A 19,131-nucleotide genomic window follows, 5' to 3' on the forward strand; every position below is an offset into this window, starting at 1 on the left:
CCTACTGAGCTTAGGAATCTAATTGTGTATTTAATGTGTTTTACTGTAGTTAAATAACGCGAATTGTCAAGTACATTTTACTATACCATAAATATATCAACACGTTTTTTCGCCTAGAATTTCTAAACGATACACTTGAAAAAAAAAGTATCGATAAATGTTTTAAAAAAATTTTTTGTTCTCCAAATTCTTTAAACATGCTTTACTTACATTAATTATTACAATTGAAAAAAATGCCTTCAAGATCCTTTTATAATATTATTTATTATTATGATATTAAACTATGATTTTTATTGTACTATTAATTTGTCTTTTTTTAATACTTAAATAGCCTAAATTAACAAGCTCATTTTACTGCATCATTAACATATTTACAAATTTTTTCGTTAGGAATTCATTCATTTCAATAAAAAAAAAAGAAAAAAAGTCTTTTAAATTGTTTTTAAATCTTGCTTTTCATTGCGATTTTTTAGCATGTTTAGCTTATGCTAATTATAAAAATGAAAAAAAATATATTTTAAATATCTTCTGATTATTTAATTTATTGGTATGATATTGAACCTATGATTGTAATTGTTTTTTAATTTGTTTTTCAACACTTAAATAACATGCATTGTCAAGCATATTTTGCTACACAACAAGCACATCTAAACGTTTGTTTGTCTAGATTTTTTAAGCTAGCATTGAGAAAAGTCTTACATTTGTTTTAACGAGTGTTTTTTTAAAAGCTCTTTTATCAAATTTCTCATGCTTATGCCAATTATAAAATTTAAAATATATTTTAAAGATCTTTTAATAATATTATTTTTTACTATATTTTTACAGAATTTTGTCCAGAATAAATGCTTTTCTTTGTTTGAAATTCTTCTTGCATTTTTGACTCGCTTTTCCTTTTGAAATATTTTGCACAACAATCAATTAGTTGTTGTTGTTACTTATCATCATAGATCTGACATTAGTCAGATCAACAGATTAATCAGTCGATGACAAGAAGGGGATCGGAAGTTATGTCCGTCCTGGATAGTTCGACATAATCGTATATGTTTCGGTGAGGCAGGATGGACACAGTATTTTTTGCAAATCGGGTAAATTTTTGTGCCACGTTCGAATGTTAGACATTTTGGGTGACCAGTTGAGAATCTGGCCAAGGCAGTCTGGGAGCTTCGATCGCAATTGATTCCCGGAATGGTGCCAGGAGATGTTGCGATGTTCCATTGGTGCGTAGGTGGAGATTTCCAGATTGATTTTTGCCTATTTTTCATGTTGTTGTTGACGTATGCCTGTTTTAGGCATAGGAGATGCGATTGTTCTTGTTTCCCAGTGGCGCCATCTATGGCCAAGAATTCGACTTCTGCCACACCATACGTCACATCCGCTTAAAGGGTGAACCCATTCATACATCCATTCATTCATTCACAGATCGTAATTTTGACCTGAATCAGAGAACGACCGATCTCCAATCCAGTACTCCCAGAGGTTCTGATTTTATATTTTTCATACATCAAACAATTAGTAAATAATTTAATTGCAGTAAAAATGTCGCAAAACCTTTTGATATTTGTAATTACGGAGTGACTTGATATCTCACTATCACATCTAAGAAAAACAAATTAGTTTAAAATTAGTGGGGGAAAAAAAAGAAATGATTTATAAAAATACTATAATCGTTTTATGAACATTTTTATTCAGAAACGAAATAGGTAATATAGTAAATGCTGCTCCAGCGTGAAATTAACAACGGGTATTTTTATGTACGGAAAAACTTCATTGGTTTCAAATTTCAGATGGACAAAGTCAACATGTTTTAAGCACTTAAAACAATGCCTATTATTAAGAGACACCGACGCGTGAAAGATGAAAACAAAGTAGATTTAAAAAAAAAAGGAGCAAAACAGTGTCAACGAAAAATTTGAAAAAGATATTCAGGGAGAAATATAAAATATGAAAGTAAAAACTCGGTTTAGTTTTTAATAATGGTAGCCAAAAGAGGCAAATCAAGGCAAGTTCCAATTGCAGGCAAAACGACGTGTTTATGAAGAATGAACGATCATAACGATCATTCTCGAAGTCATTAACGAAAGGAATTGGCAGTCAATATGAATGAAACAAGTTTCCAGGGCATCAAAATAGTGCGAGAAAGATAGGAGAAATTTTCGTGTTTTTGAAGTTATTGCTAAGTTCGAATAATAAAAGACTATATTCACTTCATATTTATTCACTTCATAATAAATATTTTTATTCAATTTTGCAAATTGTGTGCTAAATAATTTAGTCTATCATATGTGATTATCTCATATCTTTATTCCTTTCTACGTTTGAATAAAAAGAATAAAAAAATATAAAAATTGAAAAGAATGTGCACGTAGTTTTTTTTCTTAATGTTATTATTGGTATATTTTGTGATAAATTGCAAAAGAAGACATCATTTTGATTGATATTTCATTCACAGAAATTGTTTCCATGGTAGCAGTACTATCTGTTCTCTATTTTACCCATAGCAACTGAGATACAAAAGAATATTAAATGAGTCGGCTTCCTAGGAAATAACCAAAAAGTAGTGCAACTTTTTTTTCTGGTCTGCATCATTCCTGGAGGAGGTTCGGGAATAGTGAAGAAAGTTTTCCCCGGTCACATTTTTTATAGATACTTGGATGCATCTTTCATTTCCTGCTTTTATTAATCCGAATTTTTGTTCCCTCTTCAAGGAACATCGCTACAAATATTCTTGATGCAGAGGAATTCTGTTCATGGAATATTTATTTTTTCTTTGGATACTCTTTAACTTCAAAGGCCCTTTTAGATGGCCTTAACTTTTATCCTAAAGAAGTAGACAACAACCAAAGGCCTTTTGTTGTATAAGTTACTTTGGAGTTAAAGGTTAAAAAAATGCACTCAATTTCTTAGCTTCAACTCGACGGATATTGGTGTTCTTTTTAAACATCGATTGTACTTTGCAATATAGAGTACTCTATTTCTAAGAAAAGTGGACGAGTCTCGAGAATATTTAACAAAAAGGCATGATTTTGTACCTTTACACTTAAAATTTATAGACATTGCACAAAATTTGAAACTAAAAAAAGTATTTAATTACAAGTAGCTTGAAAATTATATAATGTAACTTGAAAAAAACGAAAAGCATAAATATTTCAAGTTGTTCTTTTTAATTTTATTCCTTCTTAAAAAATTTTTATCGTAAAAATAAATTAAGAAAAAACCTTTTTCAAAATACACTATTTCCTTATCAGCATACAGAAAAGAAGTAAACAATTTTTAATTTAAAAATCTAGATATAAAAAGAGAAAATTTAAAAAAAATCAAGAAGAGGAAATCACTACTTTATTTCACCCAAATTTTAATTAAAAATATACTAGCTCCCTTACAGTATGATTAATAAAATGAAGTATTCAAATTTTTTTCTTTAATATTATTTCTATTTTTTAGACTTTCATTCTATTTTAATTTTTAATTGGTTACTAAATTAATGCTTGCAAGAAATAATTTGAACTTGACTTACAACATGAATTACAAGATGTCTGTGCATTATGAAATTGTGTTGAAACCCAAAATACGCATGATCTAGTATTATTGTGGCCACTAAAAGTTTAAGTGAATGCTGTTTTCTGTATAATGGCGTGCAGATGAGAGGGTAGAGGGGCAATGGTCTCAAGCTTTCAGATGAAGGGCAGTTCCAATCAACGACAGAGGGCAATACAATTTGAAGAGCTAATATTTTTTTCAGTATTAATTTTTTTAAAAGGTAAATATTTAGTGCTTGCAAAAAATTTTTTTTTTTTAAAAAAGTATCGTTTAAAAATTTAATTTTTTATTTTATCTAATCTTTGATTTTTAAAATATATGTAATGTATTATTATAAAACTATTATTATTTATTTTTTTAAAATTTTTTTTTATCCAACTTACTATTTTAAATATTTTTTCATAGAAATACAAATTAGGAATAATTTTTCTTTTGCTTTAGGATGCAAGAAATATATGAATAAATTTCAATAAAAAAAGTAGGCGAACTAATAAAACAAACTTTCACGTTTTGTGTAAATGGTAATTTTGGAAATATATGTGTGTGTGCTGAAATTAATTTCAATTGAAAAAAAATTGTAAATTAATTATTCTTTTTCAAAAGACTTTTGTTTACTTTTCAATCTGACAGAACAGGTTTAAACAAATGCAAAAAAAAAAAAAAAACCACTTTTAAATTGGAATTTAAAGTGTCTATCAGGACCTGAATATTTACCTCAGAGATTTTTTTAATTACATTTACAAAAAGTTCTTTTTGTGAAAAGTTCTTCCAAAAGTAAAATTCTTAATCACGCAAAAAAGTAGCCTTTTTCGGCTTTTTCATTAAAAGTAGACAAGTTCTCAAGGGGAGACATGGTGATAATTTTTCCTCCCGGAGAAAATATTTTAGTAAAACAAAAAGTAATACAAAGTAAACTAAAATGCACTAAGGTAAGGTAAAAAGCAAAGTAAGATAAAAAGTAAATATATTATATATTAAACTTTGAGAGGCATGCAGCATGTAATAAAAATATGTTTTTTTAAAACGTATCATGTATAGGATTGCTTAAAAAATACTGAGACTAGTTCAATAAAAATTGATTCATTGATTATTTTTGTAAAAATATTTACTAGTTTTCATAATAGGTCTCTTAAGCATCAATACACTACTCTCAGGGGTTGTGAAGCATTTTTTAAAGTCCTCAAATTGACTTATGTCGCAGTCACCAGAATCTCTTGAATGGATTCCAAACTCCGGTAGTGACAGATATATTTTTTCGGGCAGATTGCTGCTAAATTAGTCTTCATCAGGAAATATATCATAAATGGTGCTATGTGAGAGAGAGCATTATCGTGGTAAAGTTGTTATTGATTTTTTAATGCTATATTTCTTTTCAATAATCATCATTTGATCTCTCAGTTTTCATGTTGTCAGAGTAGTCTTTACACTTCCGATTTTTGTCAGTTTTTAATGTTGGCGGCTACACTAGATCTTTCCACGTCTTTCATGTGTCTGTGATTAACTTTGCATGCCTTGGGCCTTCTGATTTTCCAAGGACATATAAGTGTGACAACATCTCCACATTTCCTTACATCATAATCTGTTGCACCTAATATGTCTTGTTCAAAAAATTCCTGAAGGTTTTGAAAGTTTAATTTTTGAGTTTGTTTCCAAGATTTAAACAAAAGAGTAACAATAATTTTAGGACATTCCAGAAGAAAATTTAAATTAAAATAATTAACAGAACCGCTGGTAGCGTTTTATTAGGATAGAACCGCAGGTAGCGTTATATGGTAGCTTATCCTCTTTTCTCATTATCTTCAAAATAGCTACCCCCACGTCACTTAATCCTCAATATATTTAATAATCCTCAAAATAGATTAATTAATGAGGATTATGAAACATATTGCAACAAGTCGAGGTGCAACAAGTCAGGGGTATTGCAACTTTCGACAAACGTACTGAAGTGTGTAGGTGAGGCCCTTGAAACCCAAAGGGTGTGTTTATGATTCTCATCTTTAATTTGCAATTTATGTTTTTAAAATTTGTTAAAGGGTAATAAACCAAACTAAATAAATAAATAAACGAATAATTTAAATTATAATATCATAATAATATAGTTATAATATAATATGCCATAATAATATAGTTATAATATAATATATCATAATAATATAGTTATAATATAATATGCCATAATAATATGGTTATAATATAATATATCATAATAATATAGTTATAATATAATATATCATAATCTTCAAAATACCTACCCCCACATCACTTAATCCTCAATATATTTAATAGTCCTCAAAATAGATTAATTAATGCGGATTATTAAGCGTATTGCAACAAGTCGAGGTGCAACAAGTCAGGGGTATTGCAACTTCCGACAAACGCACTGAAGTGCATAGGTAAGGCCCTAGAAACCCAGAGGGTGTCTTTATGATTCTCTTCTTTAATTTGCAATCCATGTTTTCTAAATTTGTTAAAAGGTAATAAACCAAAGTAAATAAATAAATAAAAAAAATAATTCGAATTATCAAATTAGCCAGATTCCTTAGAATGAAACCATGTATTTATGTACTTTCATATCTGGCTGAAAAAATTTGCTTCAGTTGTGCATATAATATGGAGAAAAGTCACAGTTTAGGGAAAATGAAAAGTGCTTGCAGTCTAATTTTGTAATATTTAAAAGCTTACTCCAATGTGGAATTATCTGGGCTCATAAAAATTAGCAACAAATGTGGGATAAACAGTCGTTAAATCGGCGATTTTTTTTCAAAAGAAAAATTAACAACTTTTAAAATATCGTATATTTGTCCATTCTAATGCTTAAATAATTATTTACAGCAAGATAGCATATACAGTTTAAAATTATAGCTTTGTTTCTTATTATTATTGCTAAAGTGTCTTCACTTAAATTATGTTTTTTTTAAAAATTATCCTTGGCGAAAGAGCTAAGAAAAACCTTGTTGACATTACGAAGCTAATAGTTTTATATTTCTAGTGGCTCGTAATATTTTTGAAATAAGTGATCTCAAGCACTTTAATTTCACAGTACACTTTAACGGTAAGCAATGAAAGCACTTTGAAGAAACACAAATTTGAAAAGTTTTATGCCATTTAGCAAATGTAGTGCCGTTTAAGTTTGTCCTAGTACAGCCAATTTTGGCGTTATATCCATTCCACTTCTGTAATGTCACGCGCAATTGTGTTTTCCAGCGTTTATGTCTTAGCTTGAAGCTGTATGTTTTTTTTAAAATTCCAATCGCGCCTGGAATCTTTGGAAATAATAAAGAGATATGAAACCGATATAGCACTTAGATTCTTTTTAAATATGATTTTAGTAGTTTAAACTATTATTGAGATTTCATTCAGTAATTTTTATATCTGTTTAGAGAACGTGCGGCTTCCAAAAGTTTCGGATAAAATATTCTTGCCAATAAATATGTTGATTATAAAAAGTCAATTTGAGTTGTTGGCTTTTGTTTGCTTAAATATCGCAGAAAATTTTTAAACCGGGAATTAATTTTTGTTCAGTTACAATTAATGTTAGAAACACGATCATGATTAAACGAATTGCAATTTTTATTTAAAAAAAAAATTAAAATTCTTCTTACTGGGGCTCAATAAACGTGACTTTGCAATAGGTGAATCAATTGTTAGTACCCGTATTTTTTTAATAAAAAATTAACTTGCAGGAGTTAAAATCATGATATTATGGATTTGAATAGTTTGGGATGGATTAATGGATTTTAAATAGATTTTAAAATAAATAAAGTGTAAAAAATAACATGTAAACTAAGTTTATTTTAATAATATTTCAAACGAATGCATTGAGATTTTTGAAGTAAAATATCAAAAACATTGTCAAGTATTTTTCCACATTTATATCTGTTTCGTTTTTAAATTAAAGATAGTTTATTTATCGAAATCAAATTTTCAAATTATATTACTTTAATTTAAAAGGGTCAGAAAAGCACTATTTTTTAAAAATGTAGTACAAGGGGTGATCAAATGAAAAGGTACGAAACGACACGGTGGGTACAAATGTAGACTTTATTCAAAATATACACCATAGGCCTGTGCACAGCGATCCCACTGATGAACATGCCGCAGGATTCCTTGTTCCCAGAATTTCTGTGGTCTTGACGAGACCCAGTCCTTCACAGCGTCCTTGAGTATGTCGTCCGAGTTGAAGAGCTTCCCTTCCAGGTGGACCAAACACATGAAAATCGCTGGGCGACTAGTTCGGATTGTAGGGCGGATGGTCCAACGTCTCCCACTTGAACTTGGCCAGTTCCATGTGTGTGAGTCTGGAGACGTGTGGACGCGCTTTATCATGGAGCAGATCCACACCCTCCGTGAGCAGCCCCGGTTTTTCGTTCTTGATGGACCTGCATAGGCGTCAGAGTGTCTCACAGTACACATCGGAGTTAATGGTTTTTCTGTGCTCAAGGAAATCGGATAACACCTCGCTGCTCCTCAATCGTCGAATTTTGCAGCGCGAACGCCATCCAGTCCTCATACGGACTGCCGCATCATTTGGACGCCGCTTTTGATAAGAGCCTCTGCTCTCTCCTGCTCATGCGGGCACCAGCGCATGCTCTGATCCCAGTCAGAGACTCCAATCGCATCCCGAGATGTCTCGCTACGTTCTCCCATAGCGGAATATGCAAATATTTAACTGTTACGTTTTTACGTCGTTACGTACCTTTTCATTTGATCACCCCTTGTATAAACTTACTTATTGACATAAAATTTACATAATTTACCATAGATTGCTCAAATTCGCTAATATCACACGTTTTGTTTCATTAATTTCCCTCGATAGCAAAGAGTTTACCGTTAAAACCAGAGTGAGTGCTTTGTAATTTAAAATAGTTAATAGATATTAGTATTACAAAAGTAAAAGGCTTTGAAAAATAAAAAAAAATCAACGTCAGATATTAAAAAAATGTCAGATTTCATTTATGCGAAAAAGATAAATGAAATGAGTAAAATTAATTGAACTCGAATTTAAACTCTTGTAAAAAGATATACATAAAGATATTAAAAATTAAAATTCAAATCGTTTAATGAATTAAATTGCTGAAATTTTTTTGACAAATAACATCTAGGAAATTTTTGTTCTTGCATTTATAAAACTACTTGATCTTGTTTAATTCAGGTGTGGGGATGTCAAACCAGAAATCAGTTTTGTTCCTTAAGCTACAGATTTTTTAAAATGACATTTTTTGTTGAATTGTATGAGTCCAAAAACGTTATATATATATAACAGGACATAACACGTAAACGTTGCGACAAACTTCTAGGTTGAGTTAGAGCACATGAACTCAAGAATAAAAATGTCATCATACGCGGCTAGGGGCGTTTTCTTATTATGACCTGTTCAGAATCACATAAATATGTTCATAATAGTACATAATAATAGTAGGAAGCGTCTTGATCTTGAATGATGAGCTTCTAAAAGCCTTACGCTCCTGATGATATGCTTTAAAACCCTTAGAAGTTTGCCATAACATTTATGTATCACCCTAAGATATATAACGTTTTTGAAGTTATACATTTCGATAATAAATCTATTAAATATTTACTTGGAGATAGAGAAACCGATTGCGGATTGGAAATCAATGGTGTGAAAATATCCGAGATTTGTTAAAAAATCATATGCAACCGAAAAAAAATTCACCCCAGTGAAATTAATTATTAGAATTAGCGTCCATAGCATCAAATCAATAAGTTATGTGATAAGTTTACGAAGAATATACCCGAATTATCATCCGTCAAATGAGCAAGTAAAAACTAGGATGTAATTTTGTATGCAAGTTTCGAAGATTTCATGAAGTTACTGATTAGTTTAAATTACTAACAAATAGCAAAATAATATGCAATTAAATTACCTCAGTTCATTTCAGCAGTTTCTTTCATTTAACTCATTTATATTTCATATTTTTTGACACGTTAAATAAATAAAGCTTGAGAGATTAGTTGAAGTTCCTAATTCATAATCTCGAGCAATTTCCCGAAATTTCAATTTCCGAAAAAGTGATTCATCACAACAATCGTATTTTGATTGAATCTCAACGTTAAAGATGGATGTTGTTTTCGCTTGAACATAGCCTTGGAAAAACAAAGCAGAAACATATATCATATAAATATATATATATATATATATAACGAAAAATTATTTATTTCACTTCTCTTGGGCATTCTTTTTCTTCTTTTCTCATTTATGTCTCTTCGAACCGATGTTGGAATCACAGTCATCATAATTGTCAGTTTCGCAATCAGTTAATTTATGAAGTCAATTCATAAATGAACTATTGGGTATCCATTCCAATTATATATAGCTTCTAATTCATTATGCTGCCTAATTAGTGGTTTAGTGTTTGCATATACATCTCATGCTAATGATTTATTCTAATAGCGTGCTGACAATATTTCATCATAAATCTGAGCACCAAGCAAGGAATTATGGTTTTTGAAAATCAAACTTTTCCCATCTATTGTGAAAAAAATCAGGGTATTATTAAAACTACTAGAATATAGTAAAATTTATCATGTTTCTGGATTAATTAGAAATCGAAAAAGCTTATTAAATTTTACGGAAGGGGTTTTGCTCGGATTTTTGAAAATTTATCAATAAAATATTGCATAAAAACATGTAACCGCGTTCGGCTGACCACCTGACTTTTTTTCTTTTTTTTCTTTCCTCCAGACGTGGGCACGTACCTAGGTTTGCAAAACCTCTACCTAGTCCACGTCTGGCTACCAGTCCACCTCGCCACAACCCGGCGAGCTAGCCTGCTCAGTGGGAATTTATTTTAAAAAAAATTTGCATATTACATAATACATATAAAAAATTTTTACAATAAAAAACAACATTGAAAGTCTTGCAGAAGACAATGAAGTGCAACACATTTGCTTCAGAAATAACAATGACTGAAACAATAAATGAAGAAAAAAGAACATGAACAATAAAAAAAATGAATTTTGTTATATACATAAAAATTTAAAAAAGAGAAATAAAAAGAAAAAGAATAAAGAAAGTGTACATAAATATAATGTATCATGTTAGACAAAAAAAGTATTTTAAATATATGAATATATATATATTTTTTTTAAGACAATTTTTTTTTGTAGGCAGACCATAATCTTAATGAGGTTAACATTAAAATTTTATTAATTTATCATTAATGGATAAAAAATGCATTGTGTTTTTAAGTTTAGTATTTAAAGTTCTGTTAGTTAGGAAGTTTTTCTGCCATTTGTATAGGTTAGGTTGATTTGGCGGTCGGGTATGCCAAGAGGCAGTGTAAATACATTCAGTAAGATAATGTTCTGGAGTGCCCAGTTGGCCGCATGTACATTGATCAGTGCCAGTTATGTTTAGGAATTTGAAATATGTAGGGAAGGGACCATGTCCAGTAAGGAACCATATTTCTTGCTTTGTAGGTATGGATTTAAAGTAGTTTATTTTGGGAATAATGTTATAAAGTCTTCGGCCTTTGTCGATGTTATCCCAATATATTTGCCAGCCTTTATTGATTGAAGTTTTGAGTTGTTTCCTGAGAAAAGAAATGACAACACCTGACCACCTGACTGGAACATCTGCTCCTGCACCCCAGAGCCCAAGGTCAAGAAAACTGAGATGGGCGCAGTAGGCCTTGGCCCTCTATGGGCTGTCGTGCCACTGAGTTTAGTTTAGTTTATGTCTCTAATAATGATGTTAAAGTTTTCTATTGTTGTCCGTGCATTTCTATTGGCCTAAAAATCACGAGGTAGGATCCAGTTTTTGCTCATTCATTTCTAATTGTTTTGGTTGTCATCAGCATAAAATTAACAAAAGTCGTAAAGGTATTGTTTTCCTTTAAATATTTTTGTATCCCTAATTTAAAGTTACTTTCCAGTACTGCTATCGAAAATTTTAAATAATGGTTGCAAACTCACCAAATTTGTTTGAACAATATAACGTTATAAATGTTATTTTAATATAAATGTTATTTTTAAAAAATGTTTCCTTCTAAAAAATCAGTTCTGTTCACCAAGAGATCTAAATGTTTATAATACTAATAGATAGTAATATTTGGACTTGGAAAGTAGATCGTAAGCGAGTAAAGCGAGTCGTAAGCAAACAGAATTCCTTTTAGTACAAATATGCTAAGTGAATAATTTTAACTTTAGTAGAAAAACTGTTTTCTGACAAGAAAAAATAATTATTGCGAAGCAATCCTCGGGGTTGGTAAGCGGCAGCGAATAGGGGGCTTAGCCCCCCAGTATATATATAAATATATATATANAGTATTAATATATATATATGTAGAGAGAGAGAGAGAGAGAGAGAGGATAGGTAGGTGTTTATTAATGTCGAACTAGAGCTGAACAATTAGCTATTGGCGACCGTCTGGGAAACATCCTTGAAGATTAGCCTCAGTCATGCCATTTGCGAGGGCTCTTCCTAAATTGAGACATAGATCTGAAGAGGAAGACAATTTTCTCCAGATCTCTGCACCTGTGGTACTGCTTAGCGACCAATCACTGGAAGTATACCGTATGTACTCGGTGGGTCTTAGCGGGGTTGAGGATCGAACCTGTGTCCCTCTATACCGGAGTCTCTTATTACTGACACGAAAAAAGAGGAAGACAAAACAAAAAATGACTGTGGCCGAGAGGGGCAAATCAGGGTAAAATGCATTTCTACGCGCCACGGAGTGATGATGAACTAATATCGTCAGCAGACTGTAGTAATTTTTTCCTTAGAAAATCGGATTGTAATTAAAAATAAAACTGTACAGTAATATGAAAATAGATGTATATTAAAATTTTTAACGTTATTTTTATCAGAAAAATGCTCACACCAATTTTTACAATTCTATTCTACAATTATCTCAAACAATATTCAACTTCAAGTCTAATTCAAGCGTTTGAAAAAAATTTTTCCTTTAACAACACATGGCAGATATCCTCATTAGTGTCAAGAAAAATAGTGATTACGGCAGTACTACTCTCTTTACTTATTCATACCTATAAGATAAGACCCTTTTGTAATATATGAGAAATCCTTATCAGTTGTTGTTTCGCCCATTTATTTGTGTTTCAAAACAATCGATTTCCATTAAAATCTCAGAATCTCTCATTTATTACTCATTTCCAGTACACTTAGTTACATCTTTAAAAACATAGTTCGAGTTCAAAATGTCTTACATATTGAATTTTGGGATTGGTGAATGGTTTTAATGGTTAAAAATCGATCTCGTCTTTGCATACCTGTAAAAAAAATGTATTTTTGCGATGTTTGTAATTTGGATAAAAAAATAAACTTCAAGATCATCTTATTTTTCTGTTATAGTGTGTTTTTTTATTTTCCTGATTTTCTTTAGATTTTGACGCTACGTGAAATCATGCATTAACAGTGTTTAAAATAACAGTTGAAAAAACATTGTAGCCTTTTTTCTTAATTTAAGGATAATTTCAAGAGTTTATACGGCACGTGATGCATGGAATTAAGAGCAAAAAATATTTTGGTTATAGATCCTCGCATTCATATGAAATTTAATGATTTTCAATTCTCTAAATTTTATTTCCATTTTTATAACCCAAGAAACTTGTGCATCGTAGTTGTTTAAAATTATAATTTTTAAAATAAAAACGTAGCATTTTTAAACTTTGTAAGATTTTAAAGTTTTGTTTAGCACATGAAATAATATATTATATTTCACACAAAGAAAAGTAATAAAATTAAAATTAGTTAAACACAATTTAAATTGCTGAAGGGATAAAAATAACTTAATTCCTAAACATTAAGTAGCTAATAGTCTTTTAAAAAACGTTAAAAAATTACACACTAAGAAAAAGAGTATAGTGAAAATTGCTGGAATATGGTAAATGTTATGTGTTTTTGGTTTTATGAGAACACAAAAATTCTTGGTAATTTTTACCGAAGCACTTACGTAATGATTTTCATAAAATTAACGATAAGACATGGCCTTATAATATGAGATAAATTTGGTAAATGTGATGAAATTTTGTTATTTTATTATATTTTAGAGCATGGCATAAAATCCATTTATTCAATTTACCTCTCAGTTTTATATTCTTAAGTTTAGGATAAAAGGAATTAATTTTAATAACCAGAACTTTCACCATATTTTCACATATGATATTTTCACCTAAATTTTCACCATATGAACCGATAAATTGCCAAATGAATAGTTTAAATACCGTATATTTTGGTGTTTAATATCAGAATTGATTTTTTTTACCAGAATGTCATTACCATACGATTCAGTATTTTTACCAGAATTGCTTTTCTCTGCGTAATTTTTGACTCTCCCTTTAACCGAGAATCGCCTTTAGTCGCTTCTAATCAGGTAAATCAGGTCACTAAATTTGAGCTTGCAAATATTTATTTTATTTTATATTTTTCATTTCAGAATCATCATTGGACAGCCAACGTTTACGACTACTAATGTTACACTCCGTAGCTTTACTATTTTATACCAATCCAGAACACAAGGAAACTCCTTGATCAGTACCCCTAGATGTATGATTTGTTATGGGAACATGGAGGGCTCTGTGACCTGACCGATTTAACAAGCTTCAGTCACCATTTACTACATAGGGTGTCTTCGGCCGGTGAGGATCGAACCCACGACCTCTTGAAGATGGATCCAGTGCCTTACCAACCAGGCTATCCCAGCAAATACCGTTACAAATATTTAGTTTGAATCCAATAAAGACTTATAGTGCAGAGACAAACATATCTATATAAATAAAAGTAATTAGTAATAATCAATTTCAATCACATTATACTGAAAAATCAGGTAAAGATTTTCAGAAAAACTACCTGCATTTTCACCATGGGATCATGGAGTAGGCTAGAATTGGCTTTTAAACAGAAACGTTAAAACACGAAAGACTGAAATGGAACTCAAAAGGCAGTAATTGGGGAATGCATTTAAGAAACAGTTTGACTAGATTCTCTTTTTAACATTTTTACATGTAAAATTGAAAAAAAAGTTAAAATACTTTACTGATATATGATTTAAAGTTATGATTAGTAAGATAGGATAAATAGGAAAAATCAACACTGGAATTTCTTCATCAAAGAATTTCTTTAATATCGTGATGCAAAACATAGTAGAAATTTAATGTCATTGTAATCTATATATATAAAAGAAAGTCGTGTTAGTTACTTCACTTATAACTCAAGAACGGCTGAACCGATTTAGCTGAAAATTGGCAGGGAGGTAGTTTAGAGCCAGGAGAAGGACATAGGATACTTTTTATCCCGTGCGATAAACCGTTCCAGCGATATCAGTGAAAGTCGAAATGGAATTTTCTGATTGGTTAAAAGCTAGCCATTGTTTTAAATTTTGCTATAAACGATTCAATTTTCAAATATCTTGAAGATAACAACAGTGATATTTTCTATCTTATAACTCTATTCATTTAGAAAAGTAAATTAAAGTAAATTGCATATACTTTAATTTTTAATTCGCGCNCTTTATTGTTAAACAACGCGTCTTTGGAGATACTCGATGCTGGATGTATTCAATCGAATGGCAAAAGCGAGGCCTGCCGCACGCACACATTCTTATTTGGTTAGTGGAAAGAATTCAGCCTGACCAAATAGATGATATCATATGTGCTGAGATTCCTGATTATGAAGTCGATCCAGACCTACATGATGTTGTTACTACTAATATGATTCATGGACCGTGTGGTGCCATCAATCCCCAATCACCTTGCATGGTCGATGGAAAGTGCTCTAAACGATATCCACGGAAATTAACGGCGGAGACTGTCACTGGCAATGATGGTTATCCGCTGTATCGGCGTCGATCACCAGATGACAACGGTCGAACTGTCACAACGAAAGTGAAAAGAATGGATTTCGTTGTCGACAACAGTTGGATTGTTCCATATTCGCCACTTATTTCTAAATCGTTCAAGACACATTGCAACGTTGAATACTGCAATTCAGTTAAGTCCATAAAATATATTTGCAAATATGTCACGAAAGGCAGTGATATGGCGGTTTTTGGATTGCAATCCTCGAATACCAACGATGAAATTTCACGCTATCAAGTTGGTCGTTATGTGAACTGTAATGAAGCGATTTGGCGTATATTCGCATTTCCCATTCACGAACGTCATCCTACTGTTACGCATTTGGCGGTGCATCTGGAGAATGGTCAACGAGTATATTTCACGGCTTCGAATGCTACGCAACGTGCTGAAACACCTCCAGCAACTACATTGACCAGTTTTTTTGCAATCTGCCAAAGCGATCAGTTTGCACGAACTTTGCTTTACTCGGAGATGCCACGTTATTATACTTGGAATGCTTCATCGAAGAATTTTCAAAGACGGAAGCAAGGCGATGCGGTTCCTGGGTATCCAGATGTGCGTTCTACTGATGCTCTTGGTCGTATGTATACAGTTCATCCAAAGAATAATGAATGTTTCTATTTGCGGTTGTTGCTGGTAAATGTGCGTGGGCCAACGTCATTTGAGTCACTACGAACTGTTAATGGTGTAATATTCCCAACATATCGTGCTGCATGTGAAGAATTGAAGTTATTAGAAAACGATAGTCATTGGGATACGACAATCGCTGAAGCCATTATCTCTGCATCTCCAAGTCAGATACGCACATTATTCGCTATCATAATTTCGACATGTTTTCCATCAAACCCATGTAACCTGTGGCACAAATACAAGGATAATATGTCAGAAGATATTTTACATCAAATTCGTGTCAGTTCCAGAAATCACGATATTGAGATGAATGAGGAGATACATAATCGTGCTTTACTATTGATCGAAGATATGTGTTACCTCATGTGCGGTAATTTATTAATCAGGTTAGGAATGCCAGCACCATATCGTGAAATGAATGACGCATTTAATCGAGAATTGGAACGGGAACGTGAATATGATCACCAGGAATTAGATTTAGTAGTTCAAACGAATGTACCCCTGTTGAATTACCAACAAAAGGAAGTTTATGATACTTTAATGAAGGCAATCGATAATGAATATGGTGGTTTATATTTCCTAGATGCCCCTGGTGGAACTGGCAAGACATTCCTCATGTCATTAGTTTTAGCAACTGTTCGGGCGAGATCTAACATAGCGGTTGCAGTTGCTTCTTCTGGAATAGCAGCCACATTGTTAGAAGGATGCCGTACGGCTCATTCAGCATTCAAATTACCGTTAAATCTTCAAACTATTGAAGAACCAACGTGTAATATTGCAAAACACTCAGCAATGGCCAAAGTTTTAGCGGTATCGAAAATCATCATCTGGGACGAATGCACAATGGCGCATAAACGTGCATTAGAAGCACTTAACCGAACATTAAAAGATTTACGCAATGACTCGAGATGTTTTGGAGGAGCAATGATTTTACTTTCTGGCGATTTCCGCCAAATACTGCCAGTAATTCCAAGATCTACGGCTGCCGACGAAATAAACGCTTGCCTCAAATCGTCAAATCTATGGCGCCATGTGAAGAAACTGCAACTGACAACAAACATGAGAGTTACATTGCTTAATGATACATCTGCTGAAGATTTCTCGGAGCAATTGCTGACTATCGGTAATGGTCAAGTACCTGTCGATGAATCGAGCGGATTAATATCATTTCCAAATAATTTCTGTAATTTTGTCTCATCAAAAGACGAACTTATCAACAATGTATTTCCAGAAATTATTTCTAACTACAAAAATTATGAATGGATAAGTGAGCGAGCAATTTTAGCGGCTAAGAATAAAGATGTAGATGACCTAAACTACATAATTCAAAATAAGATCATTGGAACAATGCATTCATTCAAATCTATTGACTGCGTCACAAATGAAGATGAAGCCACCAACTATCCAATTGAATTTTTAAACTCTTTGGACGTGCCTGGCTTACCACCGCACAATTTACGCCTAAAGGTTGGCTCCGTAGTAATCATGCTTCGAAACATAAACCAACCAAAACTGTGCAACGGTACGCGTTTGGTGGTTAGAAAATTGATGAACAATGTAATTTACGCTACGATAATGATAGGAAAATTCAAAGGTGAGGAAGTTCTCATTCCGAGGATACCGATGATCCCAACCGATATGCCGTTTGAATTTAAAAGACTTCAATTTCCGATACGTCTTGCATTTGCCATGACCATCAACAAATCACAAGGCCAATCCTTAAAAGTTTGTGGTTTAAATCTAGAACATTCATGTTTTCCCATGGTCAATTATACGTGGCATGTTCACGGGTCGGAAGACCATCTGCGTTGTTTGTTTTTGCGCCTGATAATAAAACAAAAAATGTCGTGTATCACAAGGTACTTAAATGAAGAGCAACCTATGTACTCAAATACAGAAATAATTATGAATGATTGATGTAGAAATTTAATTTTTTTTGTATTTTTTCCAATAAAAAAAAAATCTGCTTATTTATTGACATTAAGGCGGAACAAAGTTCGCCGGGTCAGCTAGTTAATAGTAATTTAAAGTATAAATATGAAAGGAATCATTCAAGTGCTACATATTTCACTTTTTTTCCTCAATTATTGGAACTCTTAAGATGCTTCAAGCAATTCTCCAATGGATTCCAAAACAGTTAAGCTTTCTGTATTGGGATATGTTAGAAGTTTACAAATAATACTTTTTCAATTAGTGATAATTTTGAAACTGTATTCAAGGGAAAGATTTCATTACGTGTGCTACATTTTTTTTAACCTACCACAAGATAAACTCCTGAAATAGTTATGATAATTTATTGTATAAAATAAGGAATTCCCACAGCATCCACATGTCGGTTAAAGGGTTCCCAGAGATTAAGACCCGTAAATATAATTTTTAGACAAACGCCACTGTGTCATAGTACATGTAATATTACTACGGAAGGCAAACTAGAAAAATAAATATTAAAGTTTTCGTTAACTTTCCCGTTAGCTTCAAATTAATTATGATATCTTAATTAATTTTTTAGCAAACAATATCGCATTACATTCGAATAATTTTTTACTTTCATTAAATTTGAGTTCAATGGCCTGGATCAAATCAGTTAATTGAATTTTAAAAGCAAATATTGTTATATTTTCTTTGTCGGTTTTTATCTTGGTCTTGAATTAATTCTTTCTTTTTCGGATAATATTTTTTATGTGCTTTTCTTCCTTCAGTGCTCTTACTGTGAACTTTTTTTTCCGAATTTCTTCATCCAAGTGGATCTGAGATAAATATGACGATAAAAATATATTAAGTTAATTAAATATTGTCAAGACACTTGGAAATAAATCATCTTCATTAATAAAGTTTTATTTCAACAGATAATCACTCCTTGCTTTAGGGTTAATTCTAGGCAATTTAAAGCAACACTCACATATTGGTTCCGCTTTCGGCAATTATTTAAATGAACTTAGTTAGTGCCTAGGAGCTTCACGTGATTTCAGTGAATTACTAAAGCAACTAAATTACAAACACGAAACATGGAAACAGCTTGTTAGGGGTGAATTTTCTCAAGTATCTCATTAACCGAGAGTTAAATAATTTTTAACAACAGCACCTTTATTAGAGTTTCAAGATTCCATGGAATTGTCTCTTATATAT

The 19,131-nt window shown here is 31.7% G+C and overlaps 1 protein-coding gene across 1 annotated transcript; it reads left to right on the top strand.

Moving 5' to 3' along the window:
• Positions 1 to 15,069: 15,069 nt before the first annotated feature.
• LOC122269206 (uncharacterized) lies at positions 15,070 to 17,922 on the top strand. The gene has a single exon (XM_071180329.1). The coding sequence runs from the start codon at positions 15,070 to 15,072 to the stop codon at positions 17,920 to 17,922; it is 2,853 nt and encodes a 950-aa protein (XP_071036430.1).
• Positions 17,923 to 19,131: the final 1,209 nt, after the last annotated feature.

Source organism: Parasteatoda tepidariorum, chromosome 4 (assembly GCF_043381705.1).
Source record: "Parasteatoda tepidariorum isolate YZ-2023 chromosome 4, CAS_Ptep_4.0, whole genome shotgun sequence".
Taxonomy (NCBI): Eukaryota; Metazoa; Arthropoda; class Arachnida; order Araneae; family Theridiidae; genus Parasteatoda; species Parasteatoda tepidariorum.